Source organism: Hyperolius riggenbachi, chromosome 5 (genome assembly GCF_040937935.1).
Source record: "Hyperolius riggenbachi isolate aHypRig1 chromosome 5, aHypRig1.pri, whole genome shotgun sequence".
NCBI classification, from domain to species: Eukaryota; Metazoa; Chordata; class Amphibia; order Anura; family Hyperoliidae; genus Hyperolius; species Hyperolius riggenbachi.
Window position 1 is genome coordinate 205930081 of NC_090650.1, and position 26246 is coordinate 205956326.

At 43.2% G+C, this 26246-nt stretch overlaps 1 protein-coding gene across 1 annotated transcript in view; it reads right to left on the minus strand.

Annotated features, from left to right (window-relative positions):
• SDHA (succinate dehydrogenase complex flavoprotein subunit A) overlaps window positions 1-26246 on the minus strand; it is a 127063-nt gene that overhangs the window by 74932 nt on the left and 25885 nt on the right. Inside the window, exons 2-5 of the mRNA XM_068236617.1 lie at window positions 14507-14596; window positions 8502-8663; window positions 7599-7742; window positions 1711-1875 (exon numbers count right to left, since the gene is read on the minus strand). Coding sequence (XP_068092718.1) covers window positions 1711-1875; window positions 7599-7742; window positions 8502-8663; window positions 14507-14596 — 561 coding nt within the window. The remainder of the gene's footprint in view (window positions 1-1710; window positions 1876-7598; window positions 7743-8501; window positions 8664-14506; window positions 14597-26246) is intronic.

Sequence of the window (26246 nt, forward strand, 5' to 3'; positions counted from 1 at the left end):
CAGCGGGTGACTGGAGCAGCAGTGAGTGACTGCGAGGGCACAGGATGGCTGCATGGGGCTGGTAGAAGCCCCAGGTAAGTGAATTTTTTTTTTTTTTGCCTGGACCTTCCCTTTAAGCCTAACTTGACGAGTATTCTCGTCCAGATAGGCGCCGCTAAAGGCAAACTGGACAAGTATTCTTGTATAGTGTTTAAGCAGTGGCGCACGTCTGCGGCCCCCGGCGGTTTTCCATTTCAGCAATTGGTGAAGGGAAGTAAGGCTTCCCCAAACCAATCGCAGTGCCTGTAATGAATGGGCATGACTGAAGTGGTTGAAATAAGGGGGCTGAAGTGGTTGAAATAACTACTCTTAAAATTATTCTCTGCTGTTTCTTGCTTGCTGGTGGCTGAAAGTGTAAGTCTGAGGGGGAAAAAACCCAAACAGATATCGAAAGTGGGAAGGGAAGGCTCTGGGTCCTATAGAGCCTTCCCATTCCTCTCCTGGCCGCCTCGTTCCACCGATGGCTCCCCTGTTGGGTTGGAGACTGCTGCGTTTTCGGGAGCCCGAGTGCTCTGACTACAGGAGTAATCGCACCAGTGTAAGCTATGGTGAAAAGTTTTTCAGGCCTCATTCACACCTAAAAACGAAAACGCAAGCATTTTGCGTTTTTGTGCACGGTTTCCTGCCCCCCCTCCCTGCGTGCTGCATTTTTAATAAAAGCATTTTTCTAAGCACTTTTCCAGAGCGATTTTGTCATTCACTCCCTGACGCAAGTCAGGAAGTGAACTTTTTGACCCGGAAAAGAATAAATACAATATATTTATTCTAAAAAACGCATAAAGCGGTTTTGTGAGCGTTTAACGCTCTTCCTATACCTTCCATTATAGCAAAACCACCCTAAAAATGGTACAGGCACCGCTTTGCTGAACGCACAGCACACAAACCACGCTGATATGAATCTTCTCATAGAAATTCATTGCACAAGCGTTTTGTAGGCAATTTTAAAAATGGCCTTCTCTTCAAAAAAGGCAGAAAAACCCTTAGTGTGAACAAGCCCTCACTCAGTAAAAAGACATGGATGCTCAGAAAAATACCTCACTAGTTCCGTTTAACCTGGCACCAGCAGGTTTTTGTTTTGGAGGTCTCATGTCAATTTGCAGTAAAAGGAATGGATGTGAATGCAAATTTATATGAGCACCATTAAATTGAAGCAAATGAGTAGCACACCTGTAGATTTGGACACCAATTTCCATCTAATGCAAATTAGTGGCTGTATGCCACTTTGAGAGTGTGAGATAAAGGATAGTACTGGGCACTATTTTAGGAAAGTTAGAGTTTGGCATTAGGAAGGACTTAACGTTAGGGGAAGGGGTTTAGACAGCTGAAAGTAAGGTGACAAGAAGGAGAAGGGCATTATTTAGGAATACTTGATTGATGAGGAAGACTGACAAAGGACTGAGAATTAAAGTTAACATTAAATGTGGGGGTAAAAAAAAAAAATGCTTCACTTACCTGGGGCTTACCTCAGTCGGCCGAAAACGAAACTAAGGTGCAGCGGGGGACCAGAGCGCACTCGAGGAGCTGTGAGGGCACAGGACGGCGGCAGGTGGCTCCAGGTAAGTGAAATTTTATTTTACCCCACAGTTAAGGATCATTTTAAGTACCGCTGCAAAGCCAATGATAGAATATTAAATTTCAAAAACAAGGTAAATTATGTAATTTCTTTCTTACCCTTCCATACAGAGTATGCAGTAATGAATGTCCAGTCCTGTCCGCCACACAACAGCACCGATGTGCCTGTCCACCTTTACCATATTTCAGACTCTGACCGCCAAAGGCACGCTGGTAAATATTTCCTTTTTCTGTCCTGCTAAATGGCATCCCGTAATTTTCCAGCTGTGGGCAACAGATTTTAAAAATGATAATGGCCTCTGTCCTGACAGACATTAAAAAAGCGGTTTACACTAGTCCCCCTATCCCATAATCACTCTCTAATCTTTCTCTGTCAGGACAGATCAACAGACCTAGCCCACCTCTGTGTGTAAGAAATTAACTGTTTATTGTATGCACTGCAGCAACACCAGAGACCTTTGAATGCTAAGAATCTGCCACAGCAGTAGTGCTGACCACAAAGAATTAATATTTAAGCAGTAGGAGGAGGTAGACAGAGTTGCTCTGTGTTCATCAGTGAGAGCAACTCTTTAGCCTGAGAAGACCCACTGTAATTGTAAGGGCATGCTTTTATAATTAGATCCACGGTCACATGCCTGAGCTTCAAAGTACATTTTCTGCGCATGAAATATAAAATTGTGTGAAAATGCTAAAACCCTTTATTCATATTTAGTGACAAAAAGTTGAGCTGGAACCTTTACTTTAACCATTTCACCTCCAAGGGTTTTCCCCCTTATAAAACCAGTGCAATTTTCACCCGTCAGCGTTCCTTTCATTCATTCGCCTATAACTTTATTACTACTTATCACAACGAAACAATCTGTATCTTATTTTTTTCACTACCAACTAGGCTTTCTTTGGGGAGTACTTTTTGCTAAGAATTATTTTATTCTAACTGCATTTTAACAGGAAAAGGAAGAGAGAAAAAAATGGAAAAAAAAATATTCTCTTTTTTTTTTTTGTCCATTATAGTTTAAAAAGGACTGCTGAACTCTTTGGCTGCTGTAGTGGCTGAATCCCACACCTGAAACAAGCATGCAGCTAATCCAGTCTGACTTCAGTCAGATCACCTGATCTGCATGCTTGTTCAGGGGCTGTGGCTTAAAGTATTAGAGACCAGCAGTATTTGAGATCAGGAGAGTCAAGCAACTGGTATTATTTTAAAAGGAAAAATACATATCTTTCTCAGTTTAGGTTCCCTTTAAAAATTTTCCCTAGTACAACGTATGGCGCTAATATTTTATGTGGAAATAAAGGTGCATTTTTTTTCAGGTTTTGCGTCCATCCCTAATTACAAGCACATAATTTATAAAAGTAACAGTAATATACCCTCTTGAAATACATATTAACCCTCTGGGCGATACAATTATATCGCCCAGGAGGGGGCGCAGCACAATTTTTTAAACATTTTTAACCACTTTACCCCCAGCGGTACGAATTTCTCCGCCCCTTTTTTCCCTCCTAAAAAACCAGGGACGGAGAAATCCGTACCTTCCGCGCTACCGCCGCTGTCCGCGCTCCCGCCGCTCGTGCGCGCGCACCCGCCGCTCGTGCACGCCGCCGCCCGCTCGCCCGGAGATCAATGGACGGGAAAATCCATTCCCGTTCGTTGATCTAGCCCCCGCAATGATCTGCTGCTTCTTTCAGAAACAGCGAGATCATTGTGCGTCTCCCAGCCTCCTACTGCTTCCTGTAAGCGTCCTTCCGGACGCTTACAGGTCGCATGTAAACAAACACTCTGTGGCCATCTTGTGGCCAAATAGTAAACTACACCCTAAAAGCATTTTACATATACAAACATTACATTTACACAATAAATTAACTCATTACCTCCCACACTCCCCAATTTTTATTTATTTTTTGTAATTAAAAAAAAAAAAAGTACAATAAAAAAAAAACATAAATAGTTACCTTAGGGACTGAACTTTTTAAATATTTATGTCAAGAGGGTATAACACTGTTACTTTATAAACTGCGGGCTTGTAATTAGGGATGGATGCAAAACTGAAAAAAATGCACCTTTATTTCCAAATAAAATATTGTCGCCAAACATTGTGATAGGGACATAATTTAAATGGTTTTATAACCGGGACAAATGGGTTAATACATTTCATGGGTTTTAATTACAGTAGCATGCTTTATTTAAAAACTATAATGGCCGAAAACTGAAAAATAATAATTTTTTCCCACATTTTTTCCTATTTCCCCATTAAAACACATTTAGAATAAAATAATTCTTGGCATAATGTCCCACCTAAAGAAAGCCTAATTGGTGGCAAAAAAAAACAAGATATAGTTCATTTCATTGGGATAAGTAATAATAAAGTTATAGACGAATGAATGGAAGGAGCGCTGAAAGGTGAAAATTGCTCTGGTGGTCAGGGGGTAAAACCCCTCAGTGGTGAAGTGGTTAAACATCGGCGATCAGAGTAAGCAGGAAATCCCGTTCAGAACGGGATTTCCTGCTGGGCTTCCCTGGTCGCCATGGCGACGGGGCGGGATGACGTCACCGACGTCATGGACGTCGTGACGTCAGAGGGAGTTCCGATCCACAACTCAGCGCTGCCTGGCACTGATTGGCCAGGCTGCGCAAGGGGGAGGGGAGGGGGGGGCTGCGCGGCACGGCGGGTAGCGGCGGCGGCGATCGGAAGTTACACGCAGCTAGCAAAGTGCTAGCTGCGTGTAACAAAAAAAAAATTATGCAAATCGGCCCACCAGGGCCTAAGAACTCCTCCTGCGCGACATACCCCGAGCTCAGCTCGGGATTATCGCCCAGGAGGTTAAAAAAGTTCAGTCCCCAAGGTAACTATTTATGTGGTTTTTTTTAATTGCATTTTTTTTTTTTACAAAAAATGTTTTGCGGTAACTATTGGGGAGTGTGTGAGGTAAGGTGTTAATTTCAGATGTTAAAGAAAAGTATTTTAATAGGAAAATAAAAAAATAAAAAAAAAAGCGTGTAGATGTAATTTTACGATTCGGTTACAAGATGTCCTCGCGCATAACTTATGTATGCGCAGTATTACTAAGTGGATGAGTGGATGTGTAAGTATCGTTTTTAGTGAATGGCAGCGCCTTCATTCACACTGGGACTTAGATCAATGTCATTGATTTCCCAGCTAACGCTTGTTGGCGATAACTATCGCGGATTCTGGCAGGGGTGGGGCAAGTGGGAAGGGACATAGTACCTACGTCCCTGCATGAAGATATGGGATTTTTCAGGGATGTAGTTACTCGTCCCGGGGAAGGGGAAGTGGCTAAGCCACAAGACAATATTACATGTTGTACGAAATGTGTTATTTAACCACCTAATGGTTCTGAGACAGTATATGTACGTCCCCAGAGACTTCATTTTAGCTCCAAGGGTGTAGATACACGTATCCTGCCATGCTCACATCACCACCTGTTAGTACACAGATCAGTGAATGGGAACACAGTTCCCATTCACAAATCTAAGTGCATGTGATCAATGATCACCACCATCAGATGAGATGCCGTTGGTCACTAAAGTGAAAGTAACACATACACGAATTACTTCCTCCTGTGTACACAGTTTACACAGGAGGAATAAATGGGAGGGGGAGGACATCTAGTGGCTAAATAGTAAATTACAATCTAACACTTAATTAAAGGACTTACGAGGCCAAGTCCATAAAAAAAAAAATGAAAAAAGTTAGCTACCTTGCTCAGCTTGTTAGGCACGGAGGACGCCGTCCGCGCCCTCCGTGCCGTTCCGCCTGGTCCCCGCCGCTGCACAGCCCCCCGAACGGTCCCCGACCGCGCGGCCCGGGTCGGGCTCCCCAGCCTGTACCAAGATGGCCGGCGGAGCTGGCCGCGGCTGCGCAGTCCGCATAGCCGCGAGTGCGGCTGCGCAGCTCTAAGGCCAACCCCCCGATCCACGCTACTGTTGCGTGGATCGGGGGGTTGGCCTTAGAGCTGCGCAGCCGCACTCGCGGCTATGCGGACTGCGCAGCCGCGGCCAGCTCCGCCGGCCATCTTGGTACAGGCTGGGGAGCCCGACCCGGGCCGCGCGGTCGGGGACCAGGCGGAACGGCACGGAGGGCGCGGACGGCGTCCTCCGTGCCTTACAAGCTGAGCAAGGTAGCTAACTTTTTTCATTTTTTTTTTATGGACTTGGCCTCGTAAGTCCTTTAAATAAAAATACAGAAATTCCCTATTAAAATGTAATTAACCCCTATTAAATAGGTAAAAAAAATAAATAACCCCCCTTAAAATATAAAAAAGTGACATTAAAAAAATAAAGATATTTACCTTAGGGACTCAGCTTGTTAATATGGGGGTATATTACTGTTATTTTTGCATGGGCTTGTAATTAGTGACGGATGCAAAACGGAAAAAATACCCTTTATTACCAAATAAAATATTGTCACCATACTTTGTATACTAGGGACATATTTTAAATGTTGTAATAACTGGGACAAATGGGCAAGCAAAATGTGCGAGTTTTATCCACAGTAACAAGTTTTATTTTAACCACTTAACGACCGCCTAACGCCCATAGGCGTCGACGGGTCGTTAGTAGTATAGCATGGAAACGGCCGCTCGATCGAGCTGCCTTTCCATGCCAGTTCACGGAGACTGCCCCCGTGAACAGTGTGCGAGCCGCCAATCGCGGCTCGCACGCATAATGTAAACATGCGGGGAAGGAATACCCGCTGTTTACATCACACGGCGCTGCTGCGCAGCAGCGCCGTGACGTAGATCGGCGATCCCCGGCCTCTGATTGGCCGGGGATCGCCGGCATCTGATAGGCAGAAGCCTATTCTATCGGGCGCAGGACGGATATCCGTCCTGCGCCGCACACAGGAGAAGGGAGAGGGAGGGAAAGCAGGGGAGCCCGGAAAGCGCTGCGGAGGGGGGCTTTGAGGAGCCCCCCCCCGCAAATCAATAGTAGCCGGCGGCGATCAGACCCCCCCTGCAGGACATCCCCCTAGTGGGGAAAAAAGGGGGGGGGGGGGGAAGTCTGATCGCCCTGCCTTTTACCTGATCGGTGCTGCGGGCTGGAGAGTCCACGCAGCACCGATCATTCCAAAATCCCCTGGTCCTTAAGTGGTTAAAACTAGAATGGCCAAAAAATGAGACATTTTTAAATTTGTTTTCTTTTTCCCTTTAAAATTCTTAATGAAACGTACCACCCAAAGAAAGCTTAATTGGTGGCAAAAAAAAAAAAAAAAAAAATGATAGACAATTTCATTGCGATAAGTAGTAAAGGTTATTGACAAGTAAATAGAAGGAGTGCTGAAATGTGAAAATTGTTCTGGTACATAAGGGGAAAAAAACCTTAGAGGTGAACAGGAAGCTAAATGAGCTTGAAAACCAAATTCTTGGTAAATAGAGGAGGTAGTAGTGGACTTACCTCCTCCAAGTAGATACACGACGACTGTAGTAAAGACAGTCAATATATTTTATTTATGAGCTCCAAGCATATTTGGAGTTCATAAATAAAATATATTGACTGTCTTTACTACAGTCGTTGTGTGTCTACTTGGAGGAGGTAAGTCCACCACTACCTCCTAGATTTACCAAGAATTTGGTTTTTAAGCTCATTTAGCTTCCTTTTATCCTTTTGGTGCCTCTGTTCTCCTGCATAATATTAAGTTCACCCTGGGTGGAGGGTTGAACCACCTTTTTTCTCATCTACACAGAGTGACTTATTCCTGAGTGGGGTCAGGAAAATCTCCCCACCTGCCTTTACAGTGGTTGCCTAATGGTAACCCTGGTTTGTGAGTATTAATATTTACTCTATCTAGTAACCATTTACCAATACATATTACACTATTCGGGCTCTTGGTGTTCTTTTTTTTGGGGTGAACAGGTTAAAGAATACAAGAATGCATGGCAACCAGTATGTGCCAATTATATATTGCCTCAGGTGACCGTAAATTGCATGGCATTCATAATATAAGCATCAAATGGCTCATAATACACACCTCGACAACAGAAGCAGGTGCTTGTTCCGTCATATAATGGATCGCATCTTGATCACCAAGCCAATCAGAGCCTTTCACTGTGTCATAGAAGTGCCACCTCCAGTCATCATCTTCCATGTTACCCAAAGCAGCATTTATGCCTCCCTTAAAGGATGTAAACATTAACCAAACAAGTAAATTAACATTCTTAAAAATGGGTTAATCCCCACAACGCAATTTTTCACGTACAGACATCATGGATAAAGTTATGAAGGTTCAATTAAGACAACACTACATATAACATTTGGTATCCCTAGCTTTGTTCCACCAAACCAAAGTCTGCTACATGTACTAGGGCAGTTATATTGTTTAACAATAGATAATAGGTATAATGCTTGGTACACATGATGCGTTATTCGGTTGATTATCTGCCCGATCGATTTTCAATTAGATTCTCCAATTCGATTCTGTTATCTTTTATCAATTCCATTCACTTCTAAGAGAAATTGATCAGAAAAACGATTGAAAATAGGATCGCACTTGTTGGAAATTATCTATCGAACCATCTAACGCAAAATTGTACGGTGTGTATCTAGCATAAGAGAGACCACTTACCCCCGTACTACAAATATGAGATTTAGCTCTGAAGTGTCAAATGCACAGCACCTGCTTAACAGGATTTTCTGTTTGTTGCAGCAATCATCAAGGTTCACTTTGCAATTGTAACTCCCCACCAAGGGTCAGATATATATTGAGATTACAAGAAAAAAAATTACATAGTGCCAGGTTTTCTATTCAATGTGCTTCCAACAATTCACACTCACTGTTAACTGGATTTGGGCTTTACATGTGGAATTTATCTTCTCTTCAATATGTACAATATTTTACAATCAAACAAATCTAGTGGAGCTGTGTTTTGCTTACCTGTGCAGCGACAGTGTGAGATCTGGTAGGAAATAATTTGGTAATGCAGGCAGTATTAAAGCCAGCTTCAGATAACCCAAATGCAGCCCGCAATCCTGCCCCTCCAGCACCAACAACAACTGCATCAAATTCATGGTCTACAACCGGATATTGTGTGGAAATCTAGTGAGCAAGAACAAAAAAAAACTTTATAAAGCACAAGGTGTGGTTATATTAAAAACAGAGGCAAAAATATTTTAATATATATCAGGTTGAAACACAACGGGGAGCTGCTGTGTAAATAAAGGCACACACAGATAATGACATAGGATCAATGGCAAAATAGAAGTCATCTAGCACTCGTTTATTAGCGAAACAGGCAAGCTTTCAGACACTTGTAGATATGAAGAGCCTGAGGAAGAGCTAGAATTGCTAGAAGTACATACTTGAAATACAACAGTTGTCCTTGTCCTGAGCTCTGTACAAAAAAAACACTTGCGTAGCAAAGAAAAGGCCTCACTGTGCTAAACTAAAGATAGCAAGTGCTGTGAAGGGTAAGACACCATCACAAAGATGCACTGTTCATCATTAACATGTAGCTGTGTTTCCTACTTTTAGGTATATGTGGGCTTTGTTATCTCAGCAACTGTCGCTATTAGTTAGATATGACCTTGGGAATGGTTGCCAACTCTTCCTACCTAACAGCAGATGATTTGTAATTCATTAAAGGTAACCTAAACTGAGAAGGATATGGATTATTCCCTTTAAAATAATACCAGTTTCCTAAGTCTCCTGCTGATCCTGTGTCTCTAATACTTTTAGCCACAGCCCCTGAACAAGCATGCAGATCAAGTGCTCTGACTAAAGTCAGACTGGATTAGCTGCATGCTTGTTTCAGGTGTGTGATTCAGCCACTACTGAAGTTAAATAGATCAGCAGGACTGCCAGGCAACCGGTATTATTTAAAAGGAAACATTCAAATCCCTCTCAGTTAAGGTTCCCTTTAAGCTAGGTTTGTAGGATCACTTAGTGGTGTCTTCTCCAGGCCTAAAAATAAACCTTAGTAAATCATGCTCTTCATGTTCAAAGTGATGTTTTATCCAGGGCTGTGGAGTCGGTACAAAAATCCACCGACTCAGACTCCTCAGTTTAGGATTCCACTGACTCAGACTCCTCTAATTTGCATATTACAATCTTGTTGATTGAAAGTATGTAACATGAAATTCGTCTCTAACTGCCAACGCTTAGGAATTTTAAAAGACAACTGAAGTGAGAACGCTATGGAGACTGCCATATTTATTCCCTTTAGTCATAGACTAAAACTAGTCTTTGGTAAAAGTACTTGTAAAAGGTACAGGCCAGAACAAAGAACATCTATCATTTAATTTGTAGTCACCAAACCAAATTTTAACAACATTTCAAATTATTTGATTTCATGAGCAAAGAGAGTGCGTACATTTGCATAAATCAGAATCAACGCAGAATTATTTCCATCTCATTGACCGTCTCTATTAGTGACACAGCTACACATCAGGCTTTATACTTACAGCATAGATGTTATTTCGTATATATAAGAGATTCCGGTGTACACATCATATATACAGTCACAATCAGATGTGTATATCTGACTTTAAAAATACGGGGACTGCTTTATTGAAGCAGCACAAGCAACTAATTTTGATTGGTTTATTTCATTTTTGTGGACTAAGGACAGCTATTACTGTATGTATAAATTACTTCATTAGGAGGAGTCGGTGCATTTTTTCCCGACTACAGGCACCCAAAATTGCCCCGACTCCACAACTCCGATTATGACTCCACAGCCCTGGTTTTATCAAAAGGTCGGACTGTTATTGTGCTGTACACTATGTGAATTTTCTAATTTGCCGTTAGTTCTGATTTCAACTGGGCCTATACTTCCCACTACGATAATAGGGCTACTCCTGAACACGCTTGTCTCCTTCACAACAAAAGCAAAATGAAGATTTTAACGGGAACCAGAGATTAACGTTTCACACAAAATAAACATATCAGTCGATAGCTTGTAAAGAATAAATGCCCTACCTGATAATTTCGCCGCTCTGGTGTGCCTTTTGTAGTGTTTTTTATTCATTATTGCTCCAGGAAAAATCAAATATGGCCGCCGGCTCATATCCCTTCTGCTTCCGGGTTATGAGTTGTTCTGGATGTGCTGTCTAGGCTATATGTGACTAGGCTGCTGTCTAGGCTTTATGACAAAGGCTGCTGCAGCCTTTCATCTGTGTGCTTTCGATTTGGTATGATGTGCAGCTGCCTGTAGGAAGTGTCTCTCATAGGAATGAAACTGCAGTCATCATCATTATCTATGCAGAGTGCACACAGATCATATTGCAGCCACACTTGTCTGTTTCAGAGATTCTCCCTCATCAGCAGCAGCCCCTCACAAGTCATCACAGCTCTCAGTATGCAAAGCAGGAAATCTGAGCCAGGAGGGGGCAGGCTTGGGCTTGAAAAGACTCCACAGAAGAGTGACTCAGCTATAATGATTCCAGGTCAAACCTATACTGAGCCAGTTGGGGATTCTTATCACAGCTGATAATAGACTAATTAAGCAGATAAGAATGAAATTAAAAGCAGGGTAGGCATTTACGGTCATGTTCCCACTGATAAATGTAATAAAATACATGAGGGTGCTTCGTCTCTGGTTATCTTTAAGGCCCCTATTACACTTGATCTATCCCGTTGCAGTGCAACGGTTATATGATTGCACTGCAACGGGCCCGAAAGGTTGAACCGCACGTTACCGCTGCTGTGTAACCATACTGTGACACATAATTTCCAAAGAAAGGTTGCCACACTTCTGAGTTCACCCTGCACGACACAGAGTTACTCTTGCTTCATTACAACAGGAGCCGCAGCACCTGTGATAGGCACATAGGGCTATCACTACTTCTGCGACATGATGCAACATTTTTGGGCGACATGAAGTAAAGGTGTCAGTGTAAAAGGGACCTTAACCAATTGAGGACCACAGTCTTTCTACCCCTTAAGGACCAGAGCCTTTTTCTCCATTCAGACTACTGCAGCTTTCACGGTTTATTGCTCGGTCATACAACCTACCACCTATATGAATTTTACCTCCTTTTCTTGTCACTAATACAGCTTTCTTTTGGTGCTATTTGATTGCTGCTGCGAGTTCTAGTTTTTATTATATTCATCAAAAAAGACATGAATTTTGTCAAAAAAATGATTTTTTTTTTACTTTCTGTGCTGACATTTGTCATATAAAGTAAAATTTCTGTATACATTTTTGTCCAAATTTATTCTGCTACATGTCTTTGATAAAAAAAAAATCCATTCAGTGTATAATTATTGGTTTGGGTAAAAGTTATAGCGTTTACAAACTATGGTGCCAAAAGTGAATTTTCCCATTTTGAAGCATCTCTGACTTTTCTGACCACCTGTCATGTTTCATGAGGTGCTAAAATTCCAGGATAGTATAAATACCCCCCAAATGACCCCATTTTGGAAAGAAGACATCCCAAAGTATTCACAAAGAGGCATCGTGAGTTCATAGAAGATTTTATTTTTTGTCACAAGTTAGCGGAAAATGACACTTTGTGACAAAAAAAAAAAGTTTCCATTTCTTCTAACTTGCGACAAAAAAAAAAAAAAATGAAATCTGCCACAGACTCACTATGCTCCTCTCTGAATACCTTGAAGTGTCTACTTTCCAAAATGGGGTCATTTGTGGGGTGTTTACTGACCTGGCATTTTGGGGGGTGCCCAATTGTAAGCACCCCTGTAAAGCCTAAAGGTGCTCATTGGACTTTGGGCCCCTTAGCGCAGTTAGGCTGCAAAAAAGTGCCACACATGTGGTATTGCCGTACTCAGGAGAAGTAGTATAATGTGTTTTGGGGTGTATTTTTACACATACCCATGCTGGGTGGGAGAAATATCTCTGTAAATGACAATTTTTTGTTTTTTGTTTTTTACACACAATTGTCCATTTACAGAGATATTTCTCCCACTCAGCATGGGTATGTGTAAAAATACACCCCAAAACACATTATACTACTTCTCCTGAGTACGGCGGTACCACATGTGTGGCACTGTTTTGCACCCTAACTGCGCTAAGGGGCCCAAAGTCCAATGAGTACCTTTAGGATTTCACAGGTCATTTTGTGACATTTGGTTTCAAGACTACTCCTCACGGTTTAGGGCCCCTAAAATGCCAGGGCAGTATAGGAACCCCACTAATGACCCCATTTTAGAAAGAAGACACCCCCAAGGTATTCCGTTAGGAGTATGGTGAGTTCATAGAAGATTTTATTTTTTGCCACAAGTTAGCGGAAATTGATTTTAATTGTTTTTTTTTCACAAAGTGTCATTTTCCGCTAACTTGTGACAAAAAATAAAATCTTCTATGGACACACTATACTCCTAACGGAATACCTTGGGGGTGTCTTCTTTCTAAAATGGGGTCATTAGTGGGGTTCCTATACTGCCCTGGCATTTTAGGGGCCCTAAACCGTGAGGAGTAGTCTTGAAACCAAATGTCGCAAAATGACCTGTGAAAGCCTAAAGGTACTCATTGGACTTTGGGCCCCTTAGCGCACTTAGGGTGCAAAAAAGTGCCACACGCGGTACCGCCGTACTCAGGAAAAGTAGTATAATGTGTTTTGGGGTGTATTTTTACACATACCCATGCTGGGTGGGAGAAATCGCTCTGTAAATGACATTTTTTTGTTTTGTGTTTTTTACACACAATTGTCCATTTACAGAGAGATTTCTCCCACCCAGCATGGGTATGTGTAAAAATACACCCCAAAACACATTATACTACTTCTTCTGAGTACGGCGATACCACGTGTGACACTTTTTTCGCAACCTAGGTGCGCTAAGGGGCCTAACGTCCTATTCACAGGTCATTTTGAGGCATTTGGATTCTAGACTACTCCTCACGGTTTAGGGCCCCTAAAATGCCAGGGCAGTATAGGAACCCCACAAGTGACCCCATTTTAGAAAGAAGACACCCCAAGGTATTCTGTTAGGAGTATGGAGAGTTCATAGAAGTTTTTTTTTTTGGTCACAACTTAGCGGAAATTGACACTTTGTGAAAAAAAAAAAAAAAAAATACAAATCAATTTCCGCTAACTTGTGACAAAAAATAAAATCTTCTATGAACTCGTCATACACCTAACAGAATACCTTGGGGTGTCTTTTCTAAAATGGGGTCACTTGTGGGGCTCCTATACTGCCCTGGCATTTTATGGGCCCAAAACCGTGAGTAGTCGGGAAACCAAATGTCTCAAAATGACTGTTCAGGGGTATAAGCATCTGCAAATTTTGATGACAGGTGGTCTATGAGGGGCGAATTTTGTGGAACCGGTCATAAGCAGGGTGGCCTTTTAGATGACAGGTTGTATTGGGCCTGATCTGATGGATAGGAGTGCTAGGGGGGGGGGGGTGACAGGAGGCGATTGATGGGTGTCTCAGGGGGTGGTGAGGGGGGAAAATAGATGCAATCAATGCACTGGGGAGGTGATCGGAAGTGGGTCTGAGGGGGATCTGAGGGTTTGGCCAAGTGATCAGGAGCCCACACGGGGCAAATTAGGGCCTGATCTGATGGGTAGGTGTGCTAGGAGGTGACAGGAGGTGATTGATGGGTGTCTCAAGGTGTGATTAGATTAGAGGGGGGAATAGATGCAAGCAATCGCCGCATAACCACGCCTGCCGCCACTGCCGATAGGCGTATTGCAATCATTTGGGCCCAGCCCTTGCCGCCGCTCATCGGCTGTGGGCGGTCGGCAAGTGGTTAAGCTTGGTTGCCTGGAGTTAGGCTTTATGTTGTGTAACATGGACAAAAAAGTAACACACAAAGCACAGAACTGCTTAGTGTCTTTGCTTAGAAGGAAGCTGCAAGGTATCACGTGGCTGCTGTGCATGTCTTCCTGAGAACATCTTGACTGAGAAATACCAAACAACAAACATGTATAACTACTAAGAAGCTAAAATGGCTATAGAAACAAGTACTAATAGTTTACCGAGTCAGAAACTTTGGCAGATGAAGCTTTCTTTCCATAAACCGTGAAATGAAAGGTTCTTGATATGGAGGCAGAAGAGACAGCCCATTTCTGAAAGAAAAGAAAAATTTTAAGTAAAATAATTCAAATCCGGTTAAAATAACATTATTCCTCTGGTTGATAACATACACTCACCTAAAAGATTATTAGGAACATCTGTTCAATCTCATATTAACCTCCCTGGCGGTATATTAAAAACCGCCAGGGGGCAGCGCTGCTGTTTTTTTTTTTTTTTTTTAATCATGTAGCGAGCCTAGGGCTCGCTACATGATAGCCGCTGCTCAGCGGCATCACCCCAGCCCCTCCGATCGCCTCCGGCGTTAGGCGATCAGGAAATCCCGTTCAAAGATCGGGATTTCCTGGAGGGCTTCCCCCGTCGCCATGGCGACGGGGCGGGATGACGTCATGACGTCTAAGTGGAGACCCGATCCACCCCTTAGCGCTGCCTGGCGCTGATAGGGGGGGGGGCTCTGCGGCGGCGCGGATAGCGGCGAATCGGCGCGGGGCGGCGGCGATCGGTGTGCTGACGCAGCTAGCAAAGTGCTAGCTGCGTTCAGCAAAAAAAATAAATAAATTACGCAGATCGGCCCAGCAGGGCCTGAGAAAACCTCCTGCGCGGCTTACCCCAAACTACCTTTGGGGTTACCGCCAGGAAGGTTAACGCAATTATCTAATCAACAAATCACATGGCAGTTTCAATGCATTTAGCGGTGTGGTCCTGGTCAAGACAATCGCCTGAACTCCAAACAATGTCAGAATAGGAAAGGTGATTTAAGCAATTTTGAGCGTGGCATGGTTATTGATGCCAGACGGGCCAGTCTGAGTATTTCACAATCTGCTCAGTTGCTGGGATTTTCACGCACAACCATTTCTAGGGTTTGCAAAGAATGGTGTGAAAAGAGAAAAACATCCAGTATGTGGCAAACCTGTGAGCGAAAATGCCTTGTTGATGCTAGAGGTCCGAGGAGAATGGGCGGACTGATTGAAGCTGATAGAAGAGCAACGTTGACTGCAATAACCACTTGTTACAACCGAGGTATGCAGAAAAGCATTTGTGAAGCCACAACGCGCACAACCTTGAGGTGGATGGGCTACAACAGCAGAAGACCCCACCGGGTACCACTCATCTCCACTACAAATAGGAAAGACCAAAATTACTTACGGTAATGTCTTTTCCAGAAGTCGGAAGGACAGCAACCCTGAGACTTGTCTCCATCCAAACCACACTGGACAGGAACTAGATGAAAAGATTTGCATAATTGGTTAGGCAGGTAGAACATATATAAACCCCTCATGCTCTTACCCCCTCAGTTGGTAAAAAAAGACTCCACGCATAATGATGCTTCAAATTAATTTTAATAGAAAACAGCGGTGGGTAGTAAGGGTGCTGTCCTTCCGACTTCTGGAAAAGACATTACCGTAAGTAATTTTGGTCTTTCCCAGAACGTCTCAGGACAGCAACCCTGAGATGATATACAAGACAAATATTAGGGAGGGACTACAGCCTGCAACACCTTTCTACCGAAACTTAAATCGGCACTAGATAAGACATCAAGCCTATAGTGTTTCACAAATGTGTTGTGACTTGACCAGGTGGCTGCCTTGCAGATTTGCTAAACCGATGCTCCTGCCCTCTCTGCCCAGGAAGTTGACACTGCTCTGGTTGAGTGAGCTTTCACCTTATCTGAAAGTTGTTTTCCTTGATGGGCATAAGCCAGATAAATGGCCTGTTTTATCCATCTGGCTATAATTGCTTTAGAAGCCTGTTTACCTCTGAACTTCCCTGCAAATAGAACTAACAGGGCATTCGAATGTCTCCAAGAACTAGTGCGTTGCATGTACTCCATAACACATCTTCTGACGTCCAGATGATGCAATCTTTCCTCCTTTTGGTTTGCTGGATTGTTGCACAAAGAAGGAAGGAATACCTCCTGCGACCTGTGGAATTTAGACACCACCTTGGGTAAGAAAGCTGGATCCAACTTCAGTGTAATTCTGTCATCTGATACAACACAGTAAGGCTCTAAAATGGATAATGCCTGTAATTCCCCCACTCTTCTAGCTGACGTTATCGCCAAGAGAAACGCTGTCTTGAGTGACAAATGTTTATCTGAACTTTCTTCCAAAGGTTCAAAGGGAGGATCACATAAGCTCTGCAGTACTGTGTTTAGGTCCCAAGGAGGTACTCTATTCTGCACAGAAGGACGAAGTCTTTTTAAAGCCTTAAAAAAATCTTATGACGTATTCTTCTTCAGCCAATCTCCTGTCAAGGAAGACACTCAAGGCTGACACCTGTACTTTTAGGGTACTGATGCTTAAAGTGACTCCGAGCTCATAAAAAAAATGAAAGTTGTACTCACCTGGGGCTTTCTCCAGCCCAGTGCTGGTCGGGAGGTCCCACGACGGCGTCCTGGCTCTTCTCCTTCTCCCCGCTCCGGAATGGCTGACAGGCCGCAGCCCGGGCGACACTCGCCCGAGTGTCGGGCTGCTCCTTCTGCGTATGACGCGGATTACGTCACACGCCGGCCGCCTCGCGTCATCACCATCATCATCGGAGCCAGCTGCCTGCTGATTCCATGCAGCCTCGCTCCTGTGGAACGCACGCCGGGCCAGGAACTTCCTGCTTCCGGCACTGGGTCACGCGCGGCGCCGGTCACGTGACCTGGGGCGGGACTTCCTGAGCTTCCGATTCCTTTCCGCTCAGACTATCCCGGGGAGGCCGTGCGAGCAGCATGATCCCACGCACCACAAACTAGCGTGCGCAGCCCAGGGGATCATCCAAGCCGCGGCTCCTGCAACCTAGCATGGGTGGCCAGCCATACCCCGACATCTAGCATCCTGCTGGACAGGAAGACAACTGAGGGGGTAAGAGCATGAGGGGTTTATATATGTTCTACCTGCCTAACTAATTATGCAAATCTTTTCATCTAGTTCCTGTCCAGTGTGGTTTGGATGGAGACAAGTCTCAGGGTTGCTGTCCTGAGACGTTCTGGGAAAAAGAGGCTACAATTTGCTCAAGCTCACCAAAATTGGACAGATGAAAACTGGAAAAATGTTGCCTGGTCTGATGAGTCTCGATAAAGTCAGAATTTGGCGTAAACAGAATGAAACCATGGATCCATCATGCCTGGTTACCACTGTGCAGGCTGGTGGTGGTGTAATGGTGTGGGGGGATGTTTTCTTGGCACACTTTAGGCCCCTTAGTGCCAATTGGGCATCGTTTAAATGCCACGGGCTACCTGAGCATTGTTTCTGACCATGTCCATCCCTTTGTGACCACTATGTACCCAGCCTCTGATGGCTACTTCAAGCAGGATAATGTACCAGGTCACAAAGCTCAAATCATTTCAAATTGGTTTCTTGAACAGGACAATGAGTTCACTGTACTTAAATGGCCCCCACAGTCACCAGATCTCAAGCCAATATAGAGCATCTTTGGGATGTGATGGAATGGGAGCTTCGTGCCCTGGATGTGCATCCCACAAATCTCCAACTGCAAGATGCTATCCTATCAATATGGGCCAACATTTCTAAAGAATGCTTTCAGCACCTTGTTGAACCAATGCCACGTAGAATTAAGGCAGATCTGAAGGCAAAGGGGATCAAACACCATATTAATATGGTACACCATATTAATGTGGTGTTCCTAATAATCCTTTAAGTGAGTGTACAATCAATGCATAAAATAGTTCTAGCACTCATCCAAAAAAGGTCCCTTTTCATATAAGAGTTCTTGGCACAATCCAAGCTCTTCTAATGCACTCTCTGTGGAAACTAACGGAGAAAGGAAGTGAAGGACAGTGAGAGCTTTGCTGAGCACATTGAGCCATGTGAGTCGGACGTCAACAGCCGCATGGAGGTGCCTGACTGAGCAAACAGTGGGGGAGAGCCCATACTGGCAAAACTCTATGGGTGTTTTTAATCTACAAGCATGTGAGTGCATTTTTAGAATAAAATGCTATGGTTTTTATACAGAATCGTGCTATGGGAGGCATGGTTTCATTCTGAGGTCATCTTGCACATATTGGAGCCATTGTTTCACTCTGAAGCCATCCTGCACACACTGAAGCAGTACAATCATCTGAGGCCTGATGTGCTGAGGTATCCTGGCACAGCGCGCACTTTGACTAGTCTAATAGTGGTCTCGCTGCCGAAGTATGGAGAGAAGAGCAGACTCCCAGAACACGCCAGACTGAGTGATGATAACGGGCTGAAGCCGCTGTGCACAGGAGGAAGGGATCAGAGGAACCCGTGATGGAGCAGGGTAAGTGACAAAACGATGCAGCCGCTGTGCTTGGGAGGGATCATAGGATCACCGGCTAGGCCTGAATAAACTAAATCCTGAGGAGTGAATTCAGAGACTGACTCTTTAATCTGTTCAGTAACATAGACAGCCTTAAGCAACTCAGAAGACTCATCAGGTGAAAAAAGAAATCGAGTCTTAAACACCTGTTCTGAGTCTGAATCCTCAGACTGAGGATGTCCCCCCCTCCTATGATATAGTCTTGGAGACCCCTTCACCCTCTTCTCCTTCCTCCCCCACCTCCTCCCCAGCCCCCAACACATCTGATATAGAGGAAGACTGTGAAAGAAAAACAGGCAGCCCTGGTAAGGGAGCAGACGAAGGCCCAGGAAGAGGCTCTGGAGTAGGTGGAATAAAAGATTCTGTGAATTTGTCTAAAGTCTCCTGCATTTTAACATTCACTGAATCCATTACTCCCTTCAAAATATTAGAGGTCTCAGAAGCTACCAAAGCATCAATACAATTCTGACATGCATTTTTAGGGGCTTCTAAAGGCATCTTAGTGCTACAAAATCCACATCTCTCTGGGGCAGGAGTTGTAGCAGAGGGTCTGGGCTCAGTCTTAGCCTAAGAAACACAAACATAGGACAATAAGCCACCCTCAATATTATGGCAATGTATACAGCAATCTATCCTCCGCACGGAGGACTTACCACACCAGAGGTAGAAGACTGCGCCTGTGGTTGACTGGGAGGCTTAGATGCTGCTGCCGCCGGGCCTTCCTGCTGCCCCACACACTGTTCCAGTGCTGTATACACGGAGGACGCCAGGAACACGCCGCTTCTCTCCTGGTCCTCCTTTCATGCCCTCCCTTTCCACCGCACCAACCAGTGACGTCAGCGCGCCAGGCGCTCTCTCTCCTACTCGTCCCTGCGGACCACCCCGCCTGACGTCACCGTTAGCGCTGTGCAGTCTGGCGCCAGAGCCATTTAGAGATAGCGTGCTGCTGCTGGGGAAAAGGTAAAAGCGCCCTATTACTCCACAAATGCGGGGCGCTTTTACAAATAAGAAGAAAGGGCCCGCACTGGTTCCCCACTGGAAAGCAATGCCCTCTTCCTCCTCTCAAGGAACACCCTACCCACTGGTAAGGTAAATAAAAAAAAAATGGGAGCCGCTTTTCCTGAAGGTGTTTCCAGATGAACTGAGGAGTGAAGGAGGGCGGGGGCCTTTTAATCTTTTCCTTGATTTTTTTTTTCTCAGATCCGGAGGTGGGAAAGGATCTCATGTTGTCCCGGAAGACGGTTAGAGAAAAAAAAAATGTATTGATCATTTCAGTGTTATAAGTAACAATAAAGTTATTGGTGAATGAAGGGAGAAGCACTGAAATGTGATTTTTTTTTCTGTGATCCTGAAGTGGTTAATAGTGTTTTAATTCCTGCTAAATCAGTATATTAAAAAAGACAGGCACATGTTGTGCTTCAGGTCTATGGTTATTCCCCAAGGAGAAGCACTGAGTACATACACCCTGAAACAGTAGGAGTTTTCAAGATAGTCCAAGACTCTACCAAAACCCTTTTTGAGATCAGCCAAATTATGCAACCCAGAACTTTGAGGGTCAAAGCTCCCCTGGGGGCAGTTATGGGGTATTAGCCTATTTAGTCAAACAGAAACTAGAATATGTTTATGAAGCAAAATGCAGCAAAGTACTGATATACCCAGAAGCATGTCTCAAGATTCTAAAATATAATTTGTCCCAGCTTTCCAGGGCCCTACAAAGCTCTGAGTCTGGAAAAATCCCATGAAGTTAATGTTCATTTTATAGCTCCTAAAAGTCAACATTATTAAGCCTTTTTTAATCAGTTGAAAAGGGGAATTGGTTAAGGTGTTTGTCATATTCAGAGGGCAGGGTAGAAGATGGCTAAAATGTAAATCGGGCACTGAAGGGAACAATAAAGGGAAGCACTATCACAAGGCAGCACAATAGACAGGGACACTATGAGAGGAGCATAATTGGGGGCACCGTATGGGGAGAGCTATAACAGCGTAGGTAAACTACTATAGAAATTCTAACTGTAGTTACACTTTAATTCTAAACGTGTGTTACTTTTAGTCTTGAAGACTGCACCTAAAAGCAAAAAATATACTAAAATAAAAACCAAAACACTTTAGCACTATAACTGAAAACATGGTTTACAATATATCCAAAGCATTGGCCAGGAGATGAAAAATAATGGTAAATTTAATTCTGCAGGCCCTCTGTTCCTGTAGTTTAGAGGTGTAACGCAAACATTTAAAGATTAACTCTGACCAAGAATTGAACTTTATCCCAATCAGTAGCTGATACCCCCTTTTACATGAGAAATCTATTCCTTTTCACAAACAGACCATCAGGGGGCGCTGTATGACTGATATTGTGGTAAAACCCCTCCCACAAGAAACTGAGTAGGTACTCTTGGCAGTTTCCTGTCTGTGAACCTTTCTGCATTGTGGGAAATAGCTGTTTATAGCTGTTTCCAACAGCCAAAAAAGCATGCAGCAGCTACATTACCTGCCAACAGTAAAAATGTCACCATGTAATAAATGTCAAAATGTAAATCAGGGATTTAAAAAAATGTTACAATGGGCAAACACTGACTAAATCATTTATACATAATTATTGTAAAAATAAAGCACTTTTTTATTACAATATTTTCACTGGAGTTCCTCTTTAAGACTAATGTGTGCCTGTTTGAAACCTGAAAATGTGAGACAACTTCCAGCAGCAAGGCATAAACTTTGAACAGCTCAATGTTCACTTCATGTTGACTTAATTGCCTTCTTGCAGATAAATGAGATCACTTCCTTCTTCTAAGAACTGCACATTTTGTAAATAGCTGAAAGGCAACTGTAGTGTACAAAATTAATGTAACAAATGTGGTATGTGTTTGACTAAGTAACTAAACACAAGAGGCTTTTTCTAATTACACATAATGAGAATCACAAATACTTCCAACAACTGGGAAACCTGTATGCATACTCCTGCTTCTCCTATAAGCTGCCCTATAAGTTACAAAAACACAATACAAAGGAATAAGGTAAGGCATCCACACAGACCTATAGGACTGGAGTAGAACCCTAAAAAAATGATATTTACTAGTTTAACAACCACAGAGGTGGTTGTTTAAATCAAAGGCTGCTGAGTTTCCGAATTCAATAGTAGACTGTACATAATTAATATGCAATGTCCACAGCAGAGCTCTGCTCACAGTAAAAAAACATCTTTTAAAGAGAACACCATCCTACTGTGACACAGAAACAAGGTCCATATTCATAGGTTGCCTTATGGCCTTCGACAAGAAGTGCATTAAATCTGTGCAGAGCACTTCAAAATCAGATGACTGCCAAGGAATTCTGGAATTATAAATTCTGTTCAATGTTAAAATTACTCTGACTGAATGAAACCTTGAGGGAGGGTTTAAACTTGCAAAATGTGGGCAAGATGCAAGTCCTTTTCCCACACACAACACAACTCATGTTCATCTTCATTACAACTTGTGCTGCTGGACAAAATAGACAATCATTTTGAAGGAGATAAATGTGTGGTGAAAAGATTTTCCTCATGCATAAATTGCAGTGAATTTCCGTTCTCCATTTGTTGGTATGAAAGAGCTCTTTGTGACACCCAAGCCTTGTTCTTTTAGCAGGATAACTACTGAAAACATACATGTATGACTTGAAGGATGGTTGAAAAATCATGGGTGGTTCTGAAATGGTCTGATATGAGCACTGATCTGAATTTAACAGAAAATGTAAACTCATTGGCCCATATGCAATTAACTTTTACTCCCGAGTTCTCTCCTAGGAGATCATTGTTTCATCTTCTCTTTAAAATAACACTTCTGCACTTTGCAATTAAAAAAGTACCAAATAGTAGGTAAAAAAAAAGTACCACCCAAACTATTCAGAGTATTTTCTTGCTTGTTGGTGCTTTAACCTCCCTGGTGGTAACCCCGACCTGAGCTCTGGGTAGGAAAAATGAGCTGCGAGTGGTAAGCCAGAGCTCAGGTTGGGGTAGAGAATTACAGGCTTTATATATTGTTTAGGAGTCGGCGCTGCGCAGCAGGACTCCAGCCTCTGTCTCCGGATGTCTGCAGCCTTTTCTGGCCGCCGGAATCCCCACATCCCCCGCTCTCGGCTGCAAATCAGTGCGGCGGTGATGGCGCGACGTCAGTGGGGGGGCAGGAATAACTTTAAAGCGGACTTGAACTTTTTTTATGCACAGGAAAAGTGTATATGTATATACGTGTGTGTGTGCGCGTACTGCCCCCTGCATTGACTTCTGACTGGATTTTGACTACTCTCCGCCAGTTTAGTCAAAATTTTAAATTTAACAAATTTATGTTCTAGACTTTTATTTATATGCAGAATGTCTACCAGGCTTTTATTTTGGCATATTTTGGAGAGTTATGACCAATTGAAGGCCTACAATTCTTGAAAAACAATGTACCGCTTTTGACTCATAATTCCAGACAGAAATGCTCCACCAGGGAGGTTAAAAAGACATTTTACTAACAAAGGGGTGTATTCACTAAAGCGTGATAACTGCTGTGACAGCAGTTATCACGCAATCTGCCGCGCGCAAAAGGTTACTCCGCGTGATAAGCTGAGGTTTGCGCGCAATCACATGCGTGCTTCGCACGTAATCACACGCAAACCTCCGCTTATCACGCGTAGTAACCTTTTGCGTGCGGCAGATCGCGCAATAACTGCTGTGATAGCAATTATCACGCTTTAGTGAATCGGCCCCAAGGTGTGAACATATCCCCTAGGGAGAACTCAGGAGAAAAAGTTAATTGCATATAGTGCTGCCCATAATTATTCATACCGCGGGCAAATTTTGACTTAAAGTTACTTTTATTCAACAAGAAAGAAATGTTTTGACGTTAAATGACATGGGTATCTCCCAAAAGATAATAAGGCGATGTAGAAGAGGCATTGTGGAAGAAAAAAACATTTCTCAGCTTTTATTTACAGTAGAGCAAAAAGTGTCCAGTCCAAAATTATTCATACCCTTCTCAATAATCAATAGAACAGCCCTTATTGGCTATTACAGCAATCAAACGCCTCCTATAATTTCAGACCAGCTTTTTGCATGTCTCCACAGGTATTTTTGCCCATTCATCTTTACTAATGAGCTCCAAATCTTTCAGGTTGGAGGGTCTTCTTGCCATCACCCTGATCTTTAGCTCTCTCCAAATATTCTCAATTGGATTCAAGTCTGGATTGGCCACTCCAAAAACAGTATTGTTGTTGTCTGCTAACTATTTCTTTACCACTTTTGCTGTGTGTTTTGGGTCATTGTCATGCTAAAATGTCCACTGGTGCCCAAGGCCAAGTTGCTCTGCAGACTGCCTGATGTCGTTGAGAATCCTCATGTATTGCTCTTTTTCATGGTACTGCGATTAGGTTCCCTGGTCCACTGGCGGAAAAAAACCACCAAAAATATTAGGTTCCCACCACCATGTTTGACAGTGGGGATGGTGTTCTTTGGGTTGAAGGAGTCTCCTTTTTTATGCCAAATAAAGGAAACATCATTGTGACCAAACAATTCAATTTTCATCTGACCATAACACAGAAGACCAGAAGTCTTATTCTTTGTCCAGATGAGCATTTGCAAAGGCCAAGCAACCTTTTGTGTGCCTTACCTGAGGAAGAGGCGTCCTCCTTGGTCTGCATCTGTGGAACCCAGCAGTGTGCAGTGTCCGTTGGATTGTCTGCCTTGAGACTTTGCCACCTGCAGAGACCAGATTGACCAGGATGGCCTTAGTTGTGATCCTTGGATTCTTTTTCACCTCTCTCACAATCCTCCTGGCCAGCACAGTTGTCATCTTGGCTTCCAACCACGTCCTATGAGATTTTCCACAGTGGGGAAGATCTTGTATTTTAATATGCTTTGCACTGCAGCTACTGGAACTGGAAAACACTTAGAAATTGCCTTGTAGACATTTCCTAACTTGGAAGCAGCCACAATGTGCAGTCGCAGGTCCTCACTAAGCTCCTTTGTCTTAGCCATGACAGTCCACAAAACAACTGCAGAGAGCGGCTGTTTTTCACCTGTTGAGTTGATTAAAACAGCTGTTCCCAATTAATCAGCGTAATGATGATGCTTTAGAACAGCTTGGACTATATGGAATGGTATACAACTTTGGATTTTCCCACAGACTGACAATTTGTGAAGAGTATGAATAATTTTGGACTGAATAATTTTAGCTCAAATGTAAATAAAAGCTGAGAAATGTTTTTTTCCACAATTTATGCCTCTTATACATTGTCTTATCTTTTGGGAGACCGCTATGTCAATTCACGTAAAAACAAACAAAAAAAATGACTTGCTGGTTGCATAAAAGTTACTACGTCAAAATTTGCCAGGGGTATGAAAAATTATGGGCAGCACTGTATAGGCAATTGCTGGAAAAAGGAATCCAATAATCCAAGGACAACTGGGGCAGTTTGTTCAAGACTATTGGACCAAGATGTCACTTAAAACATTGTCTTCATTTACAAAATATACAGTACTGTTTCTATTAATTTACAGTATTTGTTGTAAATAGTTTAAAGCTCATTAAAAGCAAGTTGAAAACAGCAACTGTATTTCCAAATCTAGAGTTGTCTGAAAGTAATTTATGCACATTTCAATCTGTATAACATATGACTCAACTTACAAACAACACCCCGGAAGGAAACCTGTTTGTAAGTAGGGGACTTGCCCGTCTCTTTAACTTTGAAGGTTTTGACAACTTTGCAACCTAAGCTGCCAAGGCTTGGAAAACCCGCCATGCACTCTCGTATCATGTCCCCTCCTTTCTACATCACTATTAAGGCCAGGCAGCTGTCAGTTGGAGGGGAGAGAGACAGAAATTTGAGTACATAGTTAGATTGTCATTAACTATGGAGACTAGGTGGAGCTACAGTGGCTTGCAAAAGAATTCGGCCCCTTTGAAGTTTTCCACATTTTGGGCCTGATTCACAAAGCGGTGCAAACACTTTGCACGCCTGTGAAAAGCCCTTTATCACGCCTAAACTTAGTTTAGGCGTGATCTGAAGGAATTCTCGCGAACTCCCGCACGCAAAGTTTTGCACGCGAAGCGCCCATTAAACCCTATGGGACTTTGCGTGCGGGAGCTTCGCGAGAATTATAGCACAAAGCGGTGATAACTTTGCTAGTGCAAAGGTTATCACGCCTAAAGTCTTTTAGGCGTGATAACTGAGTTATCACTGCTTTCTGAATCAGGCCCTTTGTCACATTACAGCCACAAACATGAATCAATTGTATTGGAATTCCATGTGAAAGACCAATACAAAGTGATGTACATGTGAGAAGTGGAACGAAAATCATACATGATTCCAAACATTTTTTACAAATCAATAACTGCAAAGTGGGGAGTGCGTAATTATTCGGCCCCCTGAGTCAATACTTTG